This window comes from Carassius gibelio, chromosome A23 (assembly GCF_023724105.1).
Source record: "Carassius gibelio isolate Cgi1373 ecotype wild population from Czech Republic chromosome A23, carGib1.2-hapl.c, whole genome shotgun sequence".
Classification (NCBI taxonomy): Eukaryota; Metazoa; Chordata; class Actinopteri; order Cypriniformes; family Cyprinidae; genus Carassius; species Carassius gibelio.
The window spans coordinates 22,053,926-22,075,800 of NC_068393.1; the positions used below are offsets into that span (position 1 = coordinate 22,053,926).

Consider the following 21,875-nt stretch of genomic DNA (forward strand, 5'->3'; position numbering starts at 1 on the left):
TTATGGAAGTCAATGGCACCCGAAACCATTTGGTTCTTCAAAATATCTTATTTTATCTATCCACAGAAAATAAAAACAAACATATATTGTTTGTAGTACTATTGTAGCTTTTATTAATATTTTGAATTTGTCAAATTAATAATTTTAAATAATTTAATAACTAATAATTAATCAAATTAGTTTTATTATCTTTTTATTTTCCTACTCTCATTTATTTTTTTGTCATTATTATTTTAATATATATTATTACTATTCATTTTATTATTTAGTTTTAATGGTATTGGTAATTAAACTAAAAGAAAATTAGAAATGTTGCCTTGTTGACAGTTTAAAATAAACCTTGCACGTTTAAATAAAATAAAATATAAACGTAAACTTTATTTCAGTTCATTTTTTATTTTAAAAAAGTATTTTTATGGTTTGAATTAAATATAATAACCCTGTTTGCCATTTTTATTTTATGCTTTTATATACTTTTCAGTTTAAATGAGAAAAAAAAAACATATAATATATAGTTCATGTTTATTTGATAAGTCTAACAATTTTTTGTGGTGTTAGTTTTAGTTCACTCTAATAACCCTGTTTAGAACAAGAGAGTGAATAAATTATGAAGAATTGTAATTTTGGATTATTCCTTGTTGCTAAATCGTTTGCAAGTATTGGAACTTGAGGTAGTCTACATTTGCATCATCAATACATATTGAAGATTTCATATAGCTCTCACTATTGACATCCGAAATCATCAATTCACACTGAAACCGCATGATGTCCGATAGTTTTGTTGGTGCACATCACCGTCAGTGTGAATGCAGCCAGAATTCTAATGATGGCGAAATGAGACCCATTTTTTCATCCAATAAACTTTATTACATGCAGTTACACAGTCAAGCATTGTACTAGCATGTAAGCACGACTTCAAAATTCGACACTTTAGTACAAAGTACAACTGATTGACATAATGCAATTTTCACAGATCTGCCACCGTCACAAGCGCATAGTCTTCCGATCTAAAAAAAAAAAAAAAAACCTTGAAATGAAAGATCTTTCTACAAACCACTCATGCATCTACTTAGACAACAGTACACAAGAGCAATACCTGAGGAGTAATACATATGATAATAAAATAAACCATTGCGATATAACAAGAGAAACATTAGCTTCTGTATTTTCTCATCTCATAACACATATCTACAGCCACTCTTTTAGAATTTGTCTGTACAGTTTTTGAACTGACATCAACAAAGCACTATAATAATACATACACAGCAATAAATATAATCAGCAAAATTTAAAAAATAATCAATTACACATTGCAGTAACAGTACAACGCTCAAATCAACAGTCCAGAAAGTTCTGCAAGGTTAGGCACTTAAGACTGGAGAGCACTTGCAGCAATCGAAAGTGTTGTTCCAGCGACGGTTTGACATCTTTAACGATCGTAAAGGCAAACGAATGAACGTTGCATGATGATATACATAGATCTGCATCTTAGAAGTCACTGGATCCGCTGACAGCTATAATGCCACAGCCTGAATGCCACGTATACAGTCAACCACGTCAACTTATGTCACTAATGTAAGGCTTTGTACGATTAATGATTATGGTTCAAAACCTTCCAAAGCTGCAACCAGACAGTTCATTAAACCATATGCACATCAATATTGCAGAGACAAGATACGAACAATCTTGCAAAGACATGCAATTTTTTTGGGTGGTGTTTGGCCTGGAATATACTCTACGCAAATATGTTAATTTCCAAAACTTCTAGCAACAGCATGCTACTTGATTTCACACGTTTGAAATGAGGGAAGGACAGCTTGCATTGTCAATGTTGCAACAAGGGGTGCTATTGTACCTGTTTACTCCCATTACCTCCTAGTTACTTCCGAATGAGTAAAAGAGTCACTGAATTAATGCTATAAATATTAAAAGGAAACAATATTCAACCTTGATTACCGTACTTAAGCCTGTTAACACCTCAGAATACAAATATTATAAAAAATAATTGAGACTTGATTGAATTTACTTCTCATACATGTACCTTTTCATATTATAATTTTGATTATTTCTCATAATCGCGACTTAATTTTTTTTGTAACTGCAACAATATCGAATTTTATGACACAATTGTGACTATTTCTTGTAGCTGCAACAGGGTTATTATCGTTAACTAAAACAAAAAACGTAAAAAAACAAAAAAAAACAATTGTTCAATGAAATAAAACTAAAATGAAATAAATGTTAGATGAAAAATTACAGAGATAAGTTTAAGCTGAAGCCCTAAAATTACTAATAGCATGTAGGAAAAAAAAATAGTATGCTAAATCATGTGCACGATTTACTAATTCGTTCCCTCGATTTGCTCAATCATGCACATGATTTATAAATTAAGAGAATGAATTAGTAAGTTGTGTGCATGATTTAGCAAATCGAGGGAACGAAATAGTAATTGTATGCACGTTTTAGTATACTGAGGGAACAAATTAGTAAATCATGTGCACAATTTATTAATTATTTTCTTGCATGTCATGTACGGGGCTCCGTAAATCAGAAATAAATAAACACAAATGTTAAATAATTCTAAATTAAACCTATAAATAGTAAGATACTTTTTTTGTATTTTAATTTCAATAAAAAAAAATGTTAACTGAAAACATAAAAACAAATAAAATATAAAAATATTAATAAATCTATATTAATACTGTATATAAATAATGCTAAAATAACACTTACGTGTTGCATCTATTTTTTATTACTATAACTTTTCTCACAACTTTGAGTCCTTTTTTTACTTTATTCTGAGACGGAATCAGTCATTTACAGGTTTGCTACTGCTTCAGCAATGCAAGAACACAAGTTACATATGTACAATAGGAAGCCTACAATACACTGACATCTACGTACCTGCGCAGAGTATGTTTCTGGCCTTCAGGCGGATGAAATACTGCTACGATCTCTATTCATAAAACTACAACGCAACCCACATTATAAACATTAAAACAACTCAAGGAGAGTTTCGCATAGTTTGAAGTTTAGTCTCTACCCTATCGAGACTCACATGCTGTTGGGGTTGTAGCAGAGCATGTTGAGCTGCAGGTTCTCGTCCCAGTGTCTCAGGATGATGAAGAGTTGATTGGCCGTGGCTTTGACCGACGCCAGGCCTCGGCCCTCTGGGATGATTTGTTCATTTAGCCACATGCTGGCCTTGGCTGCGATCAGCTCCCACTCGATGAAATAACTGGCCGAACTGTGCTCCAGCCAGGCCAGAGCCACCGCGGTCGCCCACACCATGCCCTCAGTGTCCTGCACAGCCCTTTGTAGGATCCCAGGTGAACTCAGCCAGGGCGTCTCAGCTATTTCTGACTCAGAGCCCCGTCCACTGTCATGCAAAGAGTTGATAGGTGACGGCGGGCCTTCGGTTGATGATAAGCTGCTAAACAGCGAGGGCGCACCCTCCATCCGAGGGCTTCTGGCATTGTATGAGGATGAAGACGTCCGGGACACCATTTCCTCGCATTCGGAGTTCAAGTCCGAGTCTTTTGGTGGAGGCGAGGAGCCATGCTGGACCTCCAGACTCTCGGAGCGCCGGGAGCCGGAGTGGGACACATGGGTAAGGCTGATTCTGTGGCTGGTGAAGGGCGACGTCCACTTCAGCTTGTCCATGGGCACGTTGATGGCATCACACAAGGCACTGTCCAACATGAACGCCCCACAGGACAGCTGCAATGACACCTGCAACAGGAAGTGTAAACCATAATGTCTATTTAATCAGTGCTTAAACATATAAAAAAGCTCAAATGAGCCATTTAGGGTCTTTAAGCATTGTCAATTACATTAGCCTTAAAAATATGCTCTACTGATTTTGCTACGCCTCATCACCGTTTACTTGGAATAATTGCAATGACCCATATATTCTACTCAAATAGCACATCTCATTTAACTGGACACAGATCATGAGATATTGATCATTGTTTGTTAAATGTCAACAGATCTATTACTCACTATACATAGAGAATAGTACTTCTGTGTGCAAGGTGAGTATTGACCAGCTATTTAAAGGTTATGAGGTTATCACAATGACGTCATTAGTGCTAGCTAAGGTTTGTCAGACATTTTATGCTGACCTTTTGAATTGTTGTTTGCAACCCGTTTTACTTGGTAAAAAATAATGTATATACAGTACGTTAAAGTGTATGTATATAATACATATTTACACACTCTCTCTCTATCTCTCTATTAATTTAGAAATTAATATTCATATATATAAATAAATAGTATAAACAACAAATCTACATTTTATATAAATTTTACACACACACATACTCACAAACACATACATATACATACATACCTACATATACTGTATATATATATATATATATATATATATATATAACATGCATTTAAAAAATAATCAATAGGTGCAATTTCAATTTCATGTTGACTTCGACTGTAAGTTCAGAGCATCAACATCCTGAAAGCAGAATATTGTGACAGAAACCAGAGGGATGTAGTCCTTGTTGTCATTTTCGCTCTCTCCCACGGAGTTGCTGATTTTGCTCTGCGGCCGGCTCATGAAGCCCCTGGCAGCTTTCGTCAGGAGACGTGTCCTGCTCAGGCTCAGCTTGCTAGAGGCAAAAAGAAACAACACCTTTTACTCCGGTTGCCTCACTGTGGTCATTAAATGCACAGACACGTCTAAAGTGTTTTTTCTTGGTGAAATCCTCCTCTTCACATCTCTTATTTTGTGTAGTGTGCACACATCTCTGATAGCGCTGCTCCTCACGTTTTGGTCATTAGTACAGCTGACATTTCACTGACAGCGAGAGATAAAACTGTGAAAGAGATTCCAGACACGAAAGGGAAGTGTTTATTTTGGTGTCTAGAGTACCATTTATCTTTTGTTTTAAATTTTGGATTTCTGTACTTAAAGGAATATGAAAGGGATTAGTATATGATCTTTTGAACCAATTATTTATAAAAGAATAATACATTGCATTAACCATTTATTTAGATCACATAAAGCTATTTGTGAATATATCCTAATTAATATTCATGAGCTAAGCCTACATTGTGTAGTGACATCACCACCAAACCCCGACCCCAAAGCGTCACCCTGCAGTTAATTCACACTCCTCTGATGTTTCTTAAAGTCAAACGCTAATTAAAACTCAAACTGAGTAGTTATGACTACATCCTCAAATTTTTATACTTCTTTAAACGATCCTTTATTTCATAAATTCACTTAAACGCATAACGTTGAGGCTAGTTGTGGTTTTTGTTTTAAAGGAAAATGCTTATAACAAAACATTTGACGTCAATAGAACAAACATTTGCCTAAAGTTCATTGAATCACACTGACTCGTTTAATAGTAAATGTCAAAAGATAACAGCAAAATTATTATAAAATAAACTGTCGTATTAAAAAAAAAAAAATGTATGACTAATGAATGTCTGTCTTCTCTGAGAGTTGAACTCATTACATGCACCAAACAGACTACCAAAAGCAATCAAAATGCAAATTCGACTCATGATTTAAAACAATGGTGCAGGAGCAATGCAAACCACTGAATTATTCATTTGTGTTCTGTGAATTAGAGTGTTTTTAATTGTGTAACTTGATTTGTAGACATTGTTGGCTCTTTCTTTCTATCTACACCCACCTGGCGGAGAAAAGGCTCTCGACAGATCTCTGCGAGGGGTCGGAGGTCACCGACGGACTCCTCTGAGAGGCTGAAAGAGAGAGCAGGTTGGTATCTGATCATGTCTATGGCCCAACACACACACACACAAAAAAAATACACTGCACTCCAAGGCAAAGAGCATTCAATAAACTCATCTGTGCTCCTCTACGTCAAATCTATGAATGAATTCAGTAGCTACAAACTTGAGTGATTAATGCTGCTGTGTTTGACATGCTTGAATATGTGCAAGACTTGTAATAACTGAAGTAACCAAGTGAATGCAGACAGATGGAGAAAAAGTACCTTCAGAAGAGCTACATCGTTCCCAGCTGGAGGATGAGGGGGATTTGGAGGGGGATTGAGATGCATTGTCTAGGTTTGTAGAGCAAAGAAGAGTTTTAAGGTGCAGATAGAAGTCCAGCTGAAGATAGCTCATGTCGACTCCAGAAGAGTTTACAATAACATGCACTTTGTATGGTTTTTGGTCATAACACCACTTCTGATTTTAGTAAAAGCAGTATTCTATATATTTAATATATTATAAAATGTAATTTATTCCTGTTATGCAAAGCTAAATTTTCAGCCTCATTCCTCTAGTCTTCAGTGTCACATGATCCTTCAGAAATCATTCTGTTATGCTGATTTGCTGATCAAGAAACATTAATATTACCAGTGTTGAAAAGAACAACGTTCAAAAGAACAGCATTTATTTGAAATAGAAAAATCTTTTGTAGCATTATAAATATCTTTACTCTCACTTTTGACAAATGTAATGCATCGTTACTGAATTAATTTCTCTCATAAAATAAATAAATAAATCTTACTGACCACAGACTTATGAACAGTATAGTGTATATTTTGACCAACTTGTCCCCAAACTGATACGGTATTCTCTCATTACATCTATTTTTGTATCAAAGTTTGTGGGGGCTTTTGCTTCAGTTTTATGAGCTACTGGGTCTCTGGTGAAGATTTGACTTTACTGTACTGACAGTACTGGACTGTACACAAACTGTTCAAAATTTACCAAAAGTAGTCCAAGTTATCCCAAAGTTATGATGTTTTCAACCATTTTTGTGACTTTTTACCAATGGCACTGTCAATGAACTGCTTGGGTACCAATTGTCATTGCCACCCAATGCATTCAATAGACCAAAGCATTGGAAAAATCTTGCATGCAACATAAAAACTGGATTATTTTTTGATCCATCATAATGATCCACTCTTGTAAACAAGCCCAACTGTCACTATTTTGTTATCAATCTTACTGTAGCATAGTGCTGCATCTTCTTGCCCAGGCAAACCTGATTGCGAGCGCCCCAGACCTACAGAGTAACCTCGGGTCTTCCTGCTGCCGGAACGAGAACTGCAGTGCGAACTTCGTTTATGATCCTCCCCTGGAGATAAACAAATAGACAAGGAGTCATTACCATGATCTAATTGTGTGCTTAAGCCAGCAGCGACTGCTTCGTCTGTTTCCCTGCGCTCCTCCCTGTTTTCTTCCTTCTGCGAACAGTATCTTTGACGTAATTATGCAACTGCCAGACCTTGTGAGCACAGATAAATTCGAAGAATGACCTACCAGGATGGCTGTACTCAACGAAGGTGGGCAAATATTCATTGCTGTCCAGATCGATAGGTACAAACGCGGTGTATTTGCTCAAGATGTTGCAGGCTTTGCTCGTGTGGATGGCATAAAGCTGGTACCTTCTCCCAGAACCTGCAAGAAATGATATAGTCGAGGGATTTGGTCAGATATTCAAGTAAGTTTTAATATTCGGATTTGACTCCAGTTCCTTACCATGCTCAATCTCACACTCTTTGTTGGCCATGTGTTCAAAGTCTTGAATAATGGAGCTTCCCGCCAGGTGATGGAAGGTTTCGTTCCACAGGTCCTCGTGAACTTTCTCCTCCCGCTCTCGGCCTTTCAGGTAAGGCTGGATGTCAAAGGCCACCTCCCATCTCATGGGCTTCCCGCACAGCAGTCCTGATATGACCGCTTTGCAGTTTCCCTTTCCGTGACTGGCCTTGAATTCCGGCGCGTGAGGATCCTGGGGCGTTTCGACTTCGCAAAGCTGATGCGTGTAGCCATCTGTTCGAAAATACAGAGAAGACAAACATAATAATCAGAGTATTAACAAATGCCTTTCCTGCGGAAAACATCAGAAACTTAAATGATGGGTTAAAAAAAGATATGAAAAAAGAACGGCTAGTTGAAACTAAGTAGTTAGTTGACTAGAGGAACCCTTGTAAAATTAAGGTACATCAGATTGTGTTAAGATGCCATTTTTAGGATATGTTCATGGTTTAAAAACAAGTGCAAATGCCTTAAGCTTTTTAATGTTGAAATTGCTTTAGACTTGGCACATTCTTTTAAAAATGCAACTCTCATGGTGCTGAAAAAGAGTGAGATGTCTGAATCTGAGAATGTGTAGCTGTTTAATATGGTAAGTGACAGGCAATTAGGTTAAATATGTTTTTATTGCACAAAACTATTAGCTGATAGTTGCCATAAAAACCGAGACCTGTGGATTATGAATAATGACAGGATAATTGCTCACAACAGGCAATTTGAAGCCTGTCGGTCTTGAAATGTATTGTTGTATGCTGTTGATTGGTTAAATAATCATCAATCTGTTTTTTGATGAATTCAGAGACATTAATAGTATATTAAACACCAGTATTAACTCAGTAACAGATAAGCTAATCTGAAATCATCTATATATTTAATGGCAACTCCTGTTACCTCACAGTACACACTACAGTTCAAAAGTTGGGGGTCAGTGTGATTTTTAATTAATTAATTAATTTATTTTACTTACATTCATTTTATATATATATATATATATATATATATATACATATATATATATATATATATATATATATATATATATATATATATATATATATATATTCAGTATGGACACTGTCAAAAATGACAGTTAAGACATTTATAATGTCAAAAAATATTGCTTTTTTTTAATTAAAATTAATTTCTTTTGCACATTCTTGCACAATCCTAAAAAAAATTATCACAGTTTAGCAAAATTGTTTTCATCATTGATAATAATAAGAAATGTTTCTTGAGATGCAAATCAGCATATTAGAATTATTTCTGAAGGATCATGTGACACTGAAGACTGGAGGAATGATGCTTGGAGTTTAAACATTTATACTTAGAAGTATATAAATGTCAAGAAGGCATCAACAGATGAATTGTTGAGTTTTTACTCCTCACTACACTCAACAAAGGGCAATATGTAGCTGATGAAAAATGTTAGAGGAATACAAAATCAGAAAATTCATATTCGCGATTACATTTTTTTTTTTTTTTCAGAAAAGATTTTACAACTACAACTGATTAGCAGATTCAGGAGTAGTTTCTCAGTCTGTGCTCTCTGGATATTGTTAAGTGCTTCTACGCCCACACTGTGCAGCTGATTATGGGTATTTAAATTACAGTGTTAAAGCTGTCTTAACTCTTAGCTCAAGCAGTGCTAAGATTATAAAGCATTAGAAATTGACGTCTTTGTTCTTATAAAGGTGAAGGACCAACCTGCATCACCAGTGCTGCTTAGAGAAGGGCTGTCAGTTGAAGACCTGGAACCGTCTTCCACGAGATGGGTCTGATCAACCTTAGACTCCCCCTGGAGACCCTCTGGTTGTTGCACTGGAGGTTTGTGAGCAGCTATGGGACGTCCTCTTGAGGACGTGGCACACAGGCTGGCCAACTGTGGCTGTTGGAGAAATGAGTAACAGTTCGTTAGTCCTTTTGTACTTGAATTACCTATTTTGAATAATTAAAGAAAGATTAAAGAAGTGTCATCAATGCAAAAAAATTCAGTAAAACAGTAATATTCTGAAATATTACTGCAATTTAAAAGAACTGTTTACTATTTTAATATAAAATAATTATTTATTCCTGTAGTGCAAAGCTGCATTTTTGTCACCCTTCAATCCAGTCTTCAATGTCGCATAATTCTTCAGAAATAAAACAAACAAACAAAACAAACGTTGTTTTTATTAGTAGTAAACATTTGTAAACATTACTGGGATTTTTTTTATTTTTTTATAATTACATTAAAAAGGATAAATATTCCATGTATATTAAATATAAAAAAATAAAATATTAAAATATATAAATTATTAATTTTATAATATAGAGTTGATTTTTTTTTGCCAGGTTGACTCAGAAGCACATTTTTTGGTCTCCTGACACAATCTTTTACCCATCAATGTATGGACATGGCATCAGGATAATTATTAATTGCTTGTTTCCTGCGCTAAAGAAAACTCACAGTGCCACAGTAATGGTGCTAATACTAACAACTCTGAATGTGTTTCTGTGCCTGCACTTATCATGCAGGTTTCTCATTCTACTTTCCAGCATAAAGGCAACATGTAGTGAAAGAAAATCTCATGTATTCCACCTCATATAGTGGGATTTTATGAACATAATGATTCTTGGAGTCGCTGTAACCATGCCAGTTCCTCCAGCACATGGATCTCTGTTCACTTGGGTCTAATGGCAGTTTGGTTCATGAAAAATGTATGCCTGCTAAAGAGTTAATAAGGACCATTAAAGTTATTATTGCATGCACTGAGGGGAAATCAAAGACTCTTGTTATTGCCGTAGCTAATCTGTAATATTTCTCATTCCCTTTTTGATCAAATTTCCACGGGCAATTGCTTGCAGTGCAGTGTCACCTGGACTATTGATATTTTCTCCCCTTTCAAAGAGCGTAACATTGGAAATTTCATCATGGCCATCAAGGGTTTTGTTACAGTTGTCAAAAGTAATTGTACCCTGGACGACAAAATAAGTGTCTGGATGTTCAATATATCTGTTAGCAGGCTGTCAGCAATGTGGAAATATCACTGAACTCATTGAATTTGAGAAACAATGTCATAAAATAGGAGAGATAAATACGGGAAATGTCATTAATTTATTTTGTCAGCCTGCATGCTAAAAGTAATTTTTAATTCCTTAAAAAATAGTATTAAATAAATATTTGTAATAGATATTTTTTAACTCAAGTTGCACATGATGCACATTATAAGATAACTTGACAAATAATGTTACAGGGAACCCGAAATGTTGAGGCATGTGATTACTACCATGAAAAAAATATAGCTTACTAAATAATATTGAAATGTTTACAGTATTGAAATGTTATGTGTAAATACATATTTCATTGTTTTTAAATTATGTAAATTAAATTATTACATTTCTACTACAGTACCAACTTGGAAAAAATACTGCTTTTTAAATCATATAAAAAATAAATACATATTTATTTTTTTATATTAAGTATGCCAATATTCAGACAATATTATAAAACGACTATACGAAAATGAAAAAAAAGTATTGCTTATTAAATCATATTTAAAAATAAATATGTTAATGTTTGTATAATATCATTTAAATAATAACAATTCATTTAATTCATTTGATCACATAAAGCACATTTTTACTAACCTGACAAGGGAGCCCAAAATATTGAGGAATGCAACAACTAACATTAAAACAACTTGCTAATTTAATAATATTTAAATAAATATTTAATTGTTTATACTATTTAAATATGTTCACATTTAAATAATACTACTACTAACATAGAAGAAAACCATTGGTTATTAAATATTTAATTGTTTATACTATTTAAATATACTAAAAACATATAAGCATCCTTAAGTCTCCTCAGGAGGCCTGATGTACATGGAGAGGGTTTTCTACTGGCATGCAAGAAATGAGTAGGGTCATCATTATCAGTCACAAAGGATGCACACCTCTCCGTTGGGGTCTTGATTACATATTAATTTGTCTCGAGGTCAGGGATATTTTGGGCCTCATTATTTCAGCCCTGTTCAAACGCTGGCCCATCTTTTGTGACATCCCCCAACCTTTTTTCTCCCACTGGACTCCAAAGGTGCATTTATATTTCAGTGCGTGGGTACGCATCACAAAAGAGTCCACCTGATCACATATTTCCTTTATGCACATTCTTCCCTTGCTTAATCGTCCAGGGAACTGTAATTCATCTTCCACTGGCTATGCAATCTCAACTCTATTTATGTGGATGTGGCGGTAAGAAGATCGAATCACATTCTCATCAGAGAGCTAGATGTGAGTTCAAATAACCCCTTGGAACAATCAGACGAATCCATGGAGCTCTTCTCATATCATAGCAGATGCCTGGGCTATAGCAGATGGCTGGCGAAGGCTGCCTACAGATATTTATTCTAAAGAAAACAACTAGGCAACTTCCTAAATAGAAGCCATCTGCTATTTGTCAAAACACACAGGCACAAAGGGGATTACAGTTACAAATGTCATCTCATCATTTCCAAGTTTTGATGTTTATTGCTTACTCATGATACGTATTATAAGATATGATCATTCATGAAAAAGGCACATAATGTTTATGAATCATTTTAGTGAATGGCTTCATCCTAAACTCTCATATGTAGCATAGGATAGCATTTGGTTTGTTTGGATGAGTCATTTGCAAGTCTGATTCATTCTAGTGAATCAATTCGTCCTAAAAGGTTCTTGATATTTCATATGTAGCGTTGGGAAATCTGATTCATTTTAGTGAACTGGTTCATCCTAAATGATTTTACATCTCATTTGTAGTGCTGGAAAGTCTGATTCATTCTAGTGAATTGGTTCTTTTTGAATAGTTCTTTATCCTATATGTTTTATTGGGAAGTCTGATTCATTCAAATGAATTGGTTCATTTTAAACAGTTCTCTCTCTTTCATAGGGGAGAGCGGGGTCGAAAGTAACGTGGGACGAAAGTAACATGCTATTCTGTGAATTTCTGTGTCCTGCATCATTTATTAAAATGTTAATGTCATATTATACCAGAAGAATAGGTCTGAGTGAGGTTCAGAAAAGACAGACAGAGGTCTGGTTTTATCCAGATGTTTATGAGAGGGCGTTTCTGGACATAGAGGAACATCAGGGCAGCTCCTACCTCACATTTACCTTAGTTATGTTTAGGTTTTAGCCATATCTTAGCCTTTACACCTCCACCTATGAATTTGCAGTGTTTCCAGATGTTTTAATGCACATTTTCAATTTATGCTTAAAAACAAGTGGATGGAAACATGAATAGGCCTACTGTTACATTATGTTTAGAATTTATATTATGCCATTATAATTTAATTATTATATTGTTAATTCTAATGAAAAAATGTTTTATAAAAAATACACTGAAAAGTTTGACTGTACAATTTCTGATTACAAATGCCTCATTACTGAGCTTTGAGACATTTGATGAAACTCACATTTAAAAAAATATATATACAAATGTAAATTTTGCAATAATAAAGGTCAAAATATGTTTGCAGTTACATATTAACAAGGCCATAGTCAGGTTTACTTAATAAAAATAAGAGTAACAGAAACAAATCTAGCTTATATTGTTGTGTTACTTTTGACCCACCTGTGCGTTACTTTCGTCCCAACCGATGGGGTCAAAAGTAACAATGTGCAACTTATGTTCAAAGTGAAATTATACTGAAGTCTTTCTAAATTTCTACAAAATACCACCTGGTATTGTTAGACCACACTTATGAGTTACTGACCACAGCAAAAATATATCTCTGTCTACAACATTATCTTTTAAAATTATGTTTTTCTGAAAAATGGTACTTTCGCCCCTGCTCTCCCCTACTGTATGTAGTGTTGGAAAATTTGATTATTTCGAGTGAATCAGTTCAGCCTAAATGGTTTGTTTGGATGAGTCATTTTAATGAACTGATTTAAATGTTTTTGAGTTATGTAAAGGTATTTTTGTTGTGTAAATTTACCTGTTCAAGTTTGATACTGTCAACCTAATTGAGTGTTCATTAGTACAAAACCCGACATGGCAAATATCTGCTCTGATCAAATTGGATAGTATATTTTAAGTAATCTATGTAGCTCCAATCAGTGCTTTAAGTGGGCCGGTAAGCACCGGTACTCAGTACCACCACTTCCAAATATAGCTCTTGAGCGTACCGCCACCTCTCCATGTGCCCAGAACGTGCTTTTAGCTTACCGGTACGTTCATTTGGAGATATGTTTTAATAGAGGTTTTAATCCTTTGCTGCCACTTTTCAGAGCACCCTTCACAATGAATGCTTCCTAATTCTTCCTAGTTCGGAGTATGGAGCATGAATCATTTGCACTTCGCGGATCATTTGAATCAGTTCGAGAAATCGGAGCTGGTTCGCGAATCATTTGAGTCAGTTCGGGAGTTCGTAGCGGGTTTGCGAATCATTTGAGCCGGTTCGGGAGTTCAAAGCGGGTTCGCGAATCATTTGAGTCATTTTGGTGATCACGAATCATTTGAATCAGTTCGGGAGTTCTGAGCGGCTTTGCGGACCATTTGAATCAATTTGAGAGTTCGTAGCGGGTTCGCGAATCATTTGAATCAGTTCGGGAGTTCGTAGCGGGTTTGCGAATCATTTGAGTCAGTTCGGGAGTTCAAAGCGGGTTCGCGAATCATTTGAGTCAGTTTGGTGATCACGAATCATTTGACTCAGTTCGGGAATTCGTTACGGGTTCGCGAATCATTCGAGTCAGTTCGGAAGTTCAAAGCGGGTTCGCGAATCATTTGAGTCAGTTTGGTGATCACAAATCATTTGACTCAGTTCGGGCGTTCGTAGCGGTTTCGCGAATCATTTGAGTCAGTAGCTCTTTCTAAGAGTATTTTTTCAAAATCCTTTTGCACATTTTATCTATGTTCAGTAGTTCTTTCTAGCTCAAGCAAATCCACAAACTAATAAAAGGATTTATTATTAAGGTCGCCTATTGACTGCTGTATATAAAAGCCCTTCAATATAGTTGTTGTGAGGGGAGTCATCAAAAAAAAAAAAAAAATAGAGTACCGGCACCTCTTTTGGGCCACTTAAAGCACTGGCTCCAATGTACTTAGTTACTTTTGGTTTGTAGCTTGTAGTACACTGTAGTTTATCAACTTCAAATTATGTTAAAATATTAACACAGTCGGAAGCTCAAAGAAGGCATTTCCGATGACTAAAGACACATTTTCAAACATATCTTGCAATGCAATAGCACACAAAATCATGCATAGTTAGAAACTTTTATTTGTGTAGCACATGTTTTGAGCCTTATGGTTTAGCATTTACCAACCTGGTAGTCCATTTTCCACTGAGCTCCATGGTCAGGATGTGTCTGTCCAATGAGCTCCTGGACTTTTGCTCTTCTGAGAGGGTTTTTGCCCACCACTGAGCTGGGGTCACTGGGGGTGTAGGCCTTCTTCTCGGGGTTGTATTCTACAATCTGATTGGTGCTGTAAGCACGTCTTCTTGAAGAGATGGCTGTGTCAGTTCCTGTGCAAAACAGTTCAGTTCACTTTCACTCCTAGGAATAGTTCATACAATAATGAAAATTGACTTTATGGTACACATTTATGATGTATAGAGCTGTATTTTACCCATAATGTCTTGCTCCGTAGCGATAGGACTGCTCTCAGACATGTTCTCCTGGCAACCGTCAAACGGCGAGCCAACTTGATTGTCCCTGTGCAGCCCCTGACCTTCAGAAGAAACCTTCCCAGCATCCTCCTCTTGAGAGTGATAGAACACTGAACTGGCCGACTCATTGGAGCGCATCATGCTGTATCGTTTCCGCTTGTCCTGTTACAGCAGAGAAAAGACATCTGAGAGCCTGGGAGCTTCTTGTTTTGCCTTAAAATCTTTATTTGCATTAACAAAAATTATATACTAAAAATATATTACTTAGTATACAAAATCCTGTGTTTTCACATATGTGACCTTACAATTTACCAAAATGTAGTATTTTCAGATAATTATTCTAAATATCACCTAAATAAATAAACCCTAATCATGTAAATTCTACATGATACCAAAATACAGTATTTAAAATACTACTACTACTACTAATAATTATTATAAATAGTAGCACAAAAATATAGTATAATAAATAGATAAACCATTGTTGTTTTTATGTGATATTATATGAAAAGACCATATATTTTCAAATAACAACAATATTATCTATCTAAATAATATTAATAATACAACATTGAAAGTACATATTCATAATTCATAATAATTAAATTAATAAATATAGATTATTAAATATTTATAGATAATAATACTTTGTTTTTAATAATAATAATAATAAAAAAATATATAGTATAATTATTACAGGGTAAGTGTTATGTTTTTAGTATATATTTGTATACACATACATGTATATATTTAAGAAATATATGTTATAAATATTTATATAAACATATATGTCTGAGATATGTACATATAAATATAAAACACACATATATGTATGTGTGTGTATTTATACATAGTATATTGCAGAACAATGGATATTCATATACCTGTATGTGTGTGTGTGTGTGTGTGTGTGTGTGCGTGCGTGTGTGTGTGTATTTATACATAGTATAATTGCAGAACAATGGATATACTGAAGGATGGATGGATGGATGGATGAATGACTTACTGATTTGGGGTTGGAGTGATATCTGGAGGTATCACAGACCACGCTGTATCCAATCAGCCGGTCCCCAGGGAACAGACAGGTCATCCCGACTGGAGAGAGCAGGATCTCTTTTGTCTCTGGATACAGCCACTCGATGGAGATGTCAGTCAGCACTGAGGTCATGGTCTTCTTCAGTGACTTAATCATCTGCCGAAGAAACAAATAACAGCCTGGTCAAACACTACCTAGTGAAATCAATCAAGAGAGCAGAGCCTATGGAAATAAAACAGGGAAAATATATAGATGCTAGTCTTAAACACCAGGAAGAGAAGGAGAAAATGTTAAATGTGCTGTCAGCTTTTATCATTATCCTTATTCATGTTTAACTAAACAAAACAAATTGTAAATTGCTCATACAATTGGACACTCCACAATTTACATGACTGCTGTAATTGCTTTGCAGTGACATTCAAAATAGCAGGCTGTTGCACTGGAAGATAAACATGTCAGAGGAAATGAGGACCTTGGGCTGCAGTCGTTCTCCTTCTGCCAGGAACTCAGCTGTGCCTCTGGAAACGGCGGCCAGTCCTAAAACCAGCCTCCTGCACACACCCTGACCTATCCCGAACGTGTAACACCTGCCATGAAGCAAACACACACACACAGAGACACGACAGGTGCGGTGAGTTTGTGAAAACATCAGAAGAGCATAATGAAGAAACTGCATCTCTACTGGGTGAAGCTCTGCCAGACAATATCAGTTGAATTCTTGTATTGCTTTATTAATTCTGGTACTGGCAAGCATGCTGTCAGAAAGCCAGAAGAAATTTATTCATATTGTTTATTGTAAATACAAAAAAAAAGTTAAATAAAACTACGGAGCCCGGCACATGATATGCAGGAAAAAATAGTGGGCTAAATCGTGTGCACGATTTACTTATTCCTTCCCTCACTGTACTAAAACGTGCACACAATTACTATTGCGTTCTTTCGATTCACTATTTCGTTCACTCAATTTATAAACTGTGCGCACAATTTACTTATTCGTTCTCTCGATTTGCTAAATCATGCGCATGTTTTAGCAAATCGACGGAACGCAATATTAATCGTGCGGACGTTTTAGTACATTGAGTGAATTAATTAATTAAGTCGTGTGCACAATTTATTTATTTTTTCTTGCATATCATGTGCGGGGCTCTGTATATAACTAATACAAAATAAAACTTTTTTTTTCTTGATTCTTGACTTTGAACTATTTCAGTGAACTTGTCCCGATGCATTCTGAAATTTCCTTACAATCTGGCAAAAAAAATAAATAAATAAATAAATGCTTTTAGCTACGCAAGCTCAATGTTTCATGTCATTGTATTCTGCGATGTGCACAACATCAGTAAAATGTCATCACTGATGCCAATTTAAAGTATGAAGATATGCTGTCTTACTACAGCGTCTATAATGATGCTTTAAAATGCTGTCTAGGTAGGCAGCTCACTAACTGATGTATCGAAGTTATATTTTTGAGATTTCTACAATCTCGATTTGAACTAGTAAAACATACTAACTCTAATACACAGCATCTGAAGGCAAACAGTAGTAATTGACGATGAGTGACCTTCAGTACATCTGCGGCTCACTGTGCGAGATATGAGAGAACAGGGAACACATCTGTCTATTTACTAAAGTGTGGCTGGGCAATCAGATCAGCTTGCAGAGAAAGATTCTTCCCTAACAAGCAAAGAAAGCCGGGTAGTGTAACAGAAGTGCAGCAAGTCACATTTGTGATTTTTCTCGATCGTCTGTGGAGGGCAAGTGCTGTTTAAGGCAGTAAATTACACCACGGCTTCACTTCCCAGCCATTGTGTGTCTATAGTACTGCAGGAACGGCTGTTGAAACCCTCAGGTTCTTCCATTCATTTGAAAGAAGCTATTGTAGCATCTGTTCTTGGAGGACTCTCTGAGGTGAACGTCTCGGCAGGTGATAAATTGACTGGAAGCCTTGTTGAAGCAGCAGAGTGCGGAAACAAAGCATGTGAATACTAGCCGCGTTATGGCTAGAGCGGATCTAAAAGGATTAGACGGAGAGACATCAATTTACTGTTTCTAGCGGCTGTGCTGATCTCATTATGATCTTATTACCTGAATAGTTCTGCAGCTCTGTATCCTTGAACCTCTGATATTAAAGGATTAGTTCACCCAAAAATGATGAGTCATTTAATCGACAGATCATTCCAAAACCTTGGGCTTTTATACTTGGAAAATAAAATTGGATATTTGTAACTGTTCAGGCTGCTCTTTTCCATATAAATGATAACACATTGTGATCAGGGGCTGGTAAGCACCAAAAAGGCACCATATTAATTTATAAATATAAATGTGTGATTTGAGCACTACAGTATAGTCCAAGTTGTGATACTGCATGCTATTCAGTATGATCTTTTATTTATTATTTAGCATATTCTGCAGAGCTGGTTCACACAAAAATGATTATTCTGTCATCATTCACTCACCCTTTATTCAGCAAATTCTCCACTTACATTTATGTCCTTAAGTATATTTTGGGGAATAATTGTAAATCCATAAAAAAAAAAAAAAACAACAACAGCAAAAAAATTAATTAATTTTAAAAAAATTAATTGAGTCACAGTTTGATCTGATCTGACAGAGTTCACAATCAGTGCTGTTATTATTAACTAAAACTAGAATTAGAAATTGAAATAAAGCAAAAAAAAAAAAAATTAATAAATTAGATCCAAACTTAAACTTATATCATCCAAAACTTTTAACTTATTTCGAAATAAATTAAGTTTAAGTTAAAGTAAAACAAATTACCAAAACTGAAATAAATAGTTAAAGCCAAATAAAAAATAAATAAAATAAAAACAAAACAAAAAAAAGCACATAAAATTACTAAAACTTAAACTAAAATTAAAACTAAAATAAAAATAAATCTAATTCTAGATATAAATAATTACAATACACGTAATTAACCAAAAAAATTCCAAATGTCCTAAAATGTACCAAATGTTTTGATTAATACATTAGCACAACCTTTTAATTACACAGTCACAGATTAAAAAGCAACAGCACATTATACATTAGAGCATGGCGCTAGCAACACCGAGGTCAAGGGTTCGATTCCCAGGGAATGCATGAACTGATAAGATTCATGCATTCCTTAAATGAACTTGCTTTGGATAAAAGCATAATCTGCATGAATGTGAATGTACAAACACTGACCTGGTGAACCTAGCGTGGCTGCGGAGTAGCTCAATAACCTTCCCTGTGTTACTGACGGCTCCGTCGGTCAGGAGGAAGAGCAGGCGAGGATGACCTCTCTGCATGGGTTGTCGTAGTATCCAGTTGAGAGGAGCCAGTATGTTTGTACCACCCATGTCAGCACGGATCTTCTTCACATGCTCACAAGCCAACGTCAAGCTCTCCTGTGAAATAAATAAGGTTTGTTAACAATTTTGAAGAAGAATAAAAAAAAGGTTAATCAGTATTTTTATCTTGTTTTGTTCTTTGCCATATCTACCATATCTAAATATATTTAAAACAAGACATATTTTCTTAAGAAACAAATATGTTTAAGATAAGACAATACTTTATTATATTTATATATAATTCTTTATAGTCCACTTTCAAACCTTAGATTGAGCATAGTTAGATTTATGCTTAAAAGAAAAAGAATACAACTATTTGATGCAGAGATAAAGAAAAAACCTACACTGTCTTTTCTAGTGCAGATATCTAAACATTCTTAAATCAATATACATTTACTTCAGAATAAAAAAATAAATAAGTGACTTTAAGCTTAAAACAAGAAAAAACATCTTCCAATAGATAAGAAAAATAAACATGCTGCTTATTAAATTTATTTTTCTTATCCCACCGGCAGATTTTATTTTCTTGTTTTAAGCATTAAATCACTTAATTTTGCTACATTTTACAGAAAACAAGACTTAATACTTGAAATAAATAGTCTTCAAGTAAACATATCTTGATTCATGAATATTTAGATATTTGTACTGGAAAACAACACAAAATACTGACAAAGATTTTTATTTTTTTGCAGTTCGAAAAAGCTTAAATGATGTGCTGCATGACTGGAAGTTCATTATATAAACCCAGAGCTTTTCGACTGGAAAACACAAGCACTGATCCTCTGGACAGTAACTGCTGATCTAATGAGGGCAGTGAGTGTGGACTCTGACTGCGGGTGACTAACCTCATTGTAGCTCTGACTGGTGGCAAATAGTGTTTTGAACTTAGATCCGAAGCCCACTATGTTGAATAAGCATGCTGGGAAAAGACTTTTCAGAATCACCACCATTGCGTCCTGTGAACGCACAAAAAAGGAAGAGGTCAACGTGAATGATTACTCATAAAAATAAAATAAAAATTGGTATATTATATAAACATATAAATATATTACTATTTAAAAGCATATACATTTAAATACAGCCGTATTTTTCATTACTCATCCACAAAAATATTAAGTGTTCATGTGTTTATATTTAGGGTTTATATAGTTGCTTATATATAGTGGTTCACGCTATAATAAAATATTACAGGCATTAACAAAGATTACAGTCATTTGCGATTTAACAATGCTTCTTATGTAAAGCAACTCTCATTAACCTAATAACAGGGTTAAATGTCATAACCATTATAGACACTGAGGGTGACATGGTTCCCCAAATGTTTGGATTAGTGGTCGATCGCTAATGGCATTTCAACTGTGTCATCCTGGCTTGGATTGAACCAACAATCTTTGATAACAGACCTGGGAGACATTAGCACCACAATTATACTGGTCAGACATCATCTATAGAGATATCATTTATAATGCTGCGTCTCGACTGATACACAGCAGGTACAGCGGCGAGTAATTAGCATGAGGTTATTATTGAGTTTGTAAATAGAAATGAAATATAAAGAAGAGTTATAGCAATTTCACAGGTTTTTTTTGTTGTTGTTGTTTTGTTTATTATTTTTGTTTTACAATGATATGGTATGAATTAATTAAGAAACTAATCACTAGTTTTGTAAAAAAAAAAAAATAATAAACAAAACAACAACCAAAAAAAAAAAGTTATCTTCACCAAACACTTCCTCACAAATTTAAACAGAACTTGACCCATAATGAGAGAAGATACTTATTAAAAGCATAGTTCAACCAACAATTAATATAAAAAAACATTGTTTTTGTTTGTTTTTCTGTGGAAGAAAATTTGAAGAAAAAAATATAATAATAATTTTCCCCATGCAATTACAAAGAATAATGTGTTTTGAGCTTCAAAAAGACTCAAAAATAATTTACTGAAAAAGTTTTTGTGAGAGTTATGTCTTTTGAGTCTAATATAGTCGATGAATCAGCTGATCCAGGTCACCAAATGTATCTGAATGATTCATTCACGAGTTGCACTGATTCAGTTCTTGAGGTCTGCACACTAAATAATGATTTAAAGGAAAGTTCACACGAAAATGAAAATTTACTGAAATTTTACTCACTCACTGAAGGAAGCGTTATTATAGATTATGGATTCATATTTTGTCCAGAAGTGACAGTTTAAAGTTAAAATTCCTTTAAGTTTTTTTCCTTTAAGAGTTAAACTGATTGACTGGAGTTGTGTGGATTATTGTGATGTTTTTAATCAGCTGTTTGGACTCTCACTCTGACGGCACCCATTCACTGCAGAGCATCCATTAGT

The 21,875-nt window shown here is 34.8% G+C and overlaps 1 protein-coding gene across 1 annotated transcript in view; it reads right to left on the bottom strand.

The window, feature by feature from the left end:
• Positions 1–859: 859 nt before the first annotated feature.
• Positions 860–21,875, bottom strand: part of LOC127944360 (von Willebrand factor A domain-containing protein 5B1) — a 32,148-nt gene continuing 11,132 nt past the window's right edge. The window contains exons 8-21 of the mRNA XM_052540237.1: positions 20,390–20,500; positions 19,399–19,601; positions 16,685–16,799; positions 16,183–16,368; positions 15,137–15,338; positions 14,833–15,032; positions 9,244–9,424; positions 7,486–7,776; positions 7,267–7,404; positions 6,953–7,081; positions 5,988–6,056; positions 5,664–5,733; positions 4,502–4,628; positions 860–3,732 (exon numbers count right to left, since the gene is read on the bottom strand). Of these exons, the coding sequence (XP_052396197.1) occupies positions 3,055–3,732; positions 4,502–4,628; positions 5,664–5,733; positions 5,988–6,056; positions 6,953–7,081; positions 7,267–7,404; positions 7,486–7,776; positions 9,244–9,424; positions 14,833–15,032; positions 15,137–15,338; positions 16,183–16,368; positions 16,685–16,799; positions 19,399–19,601; positions 20,390–20,500 (2,700 nt within the window). The 3' untranslated portion in view covers positions 860–3,054. The remainder of the gene's footprint in view (positions 3,733–4,501; positions 4,629–5,663; positions 5,734–5,987; positions 6,057–6,952; positions 7,082–7,266; positions 7,405–7,485; positions 7,777–9,243; positions 9,425–14,832; positions 15,033–15,136; positions 15,339–16,182; positions 16,369–16,684; positions 16,800–19,398; positions 19,602–20,389; positions 20,501–21,875) is intronic.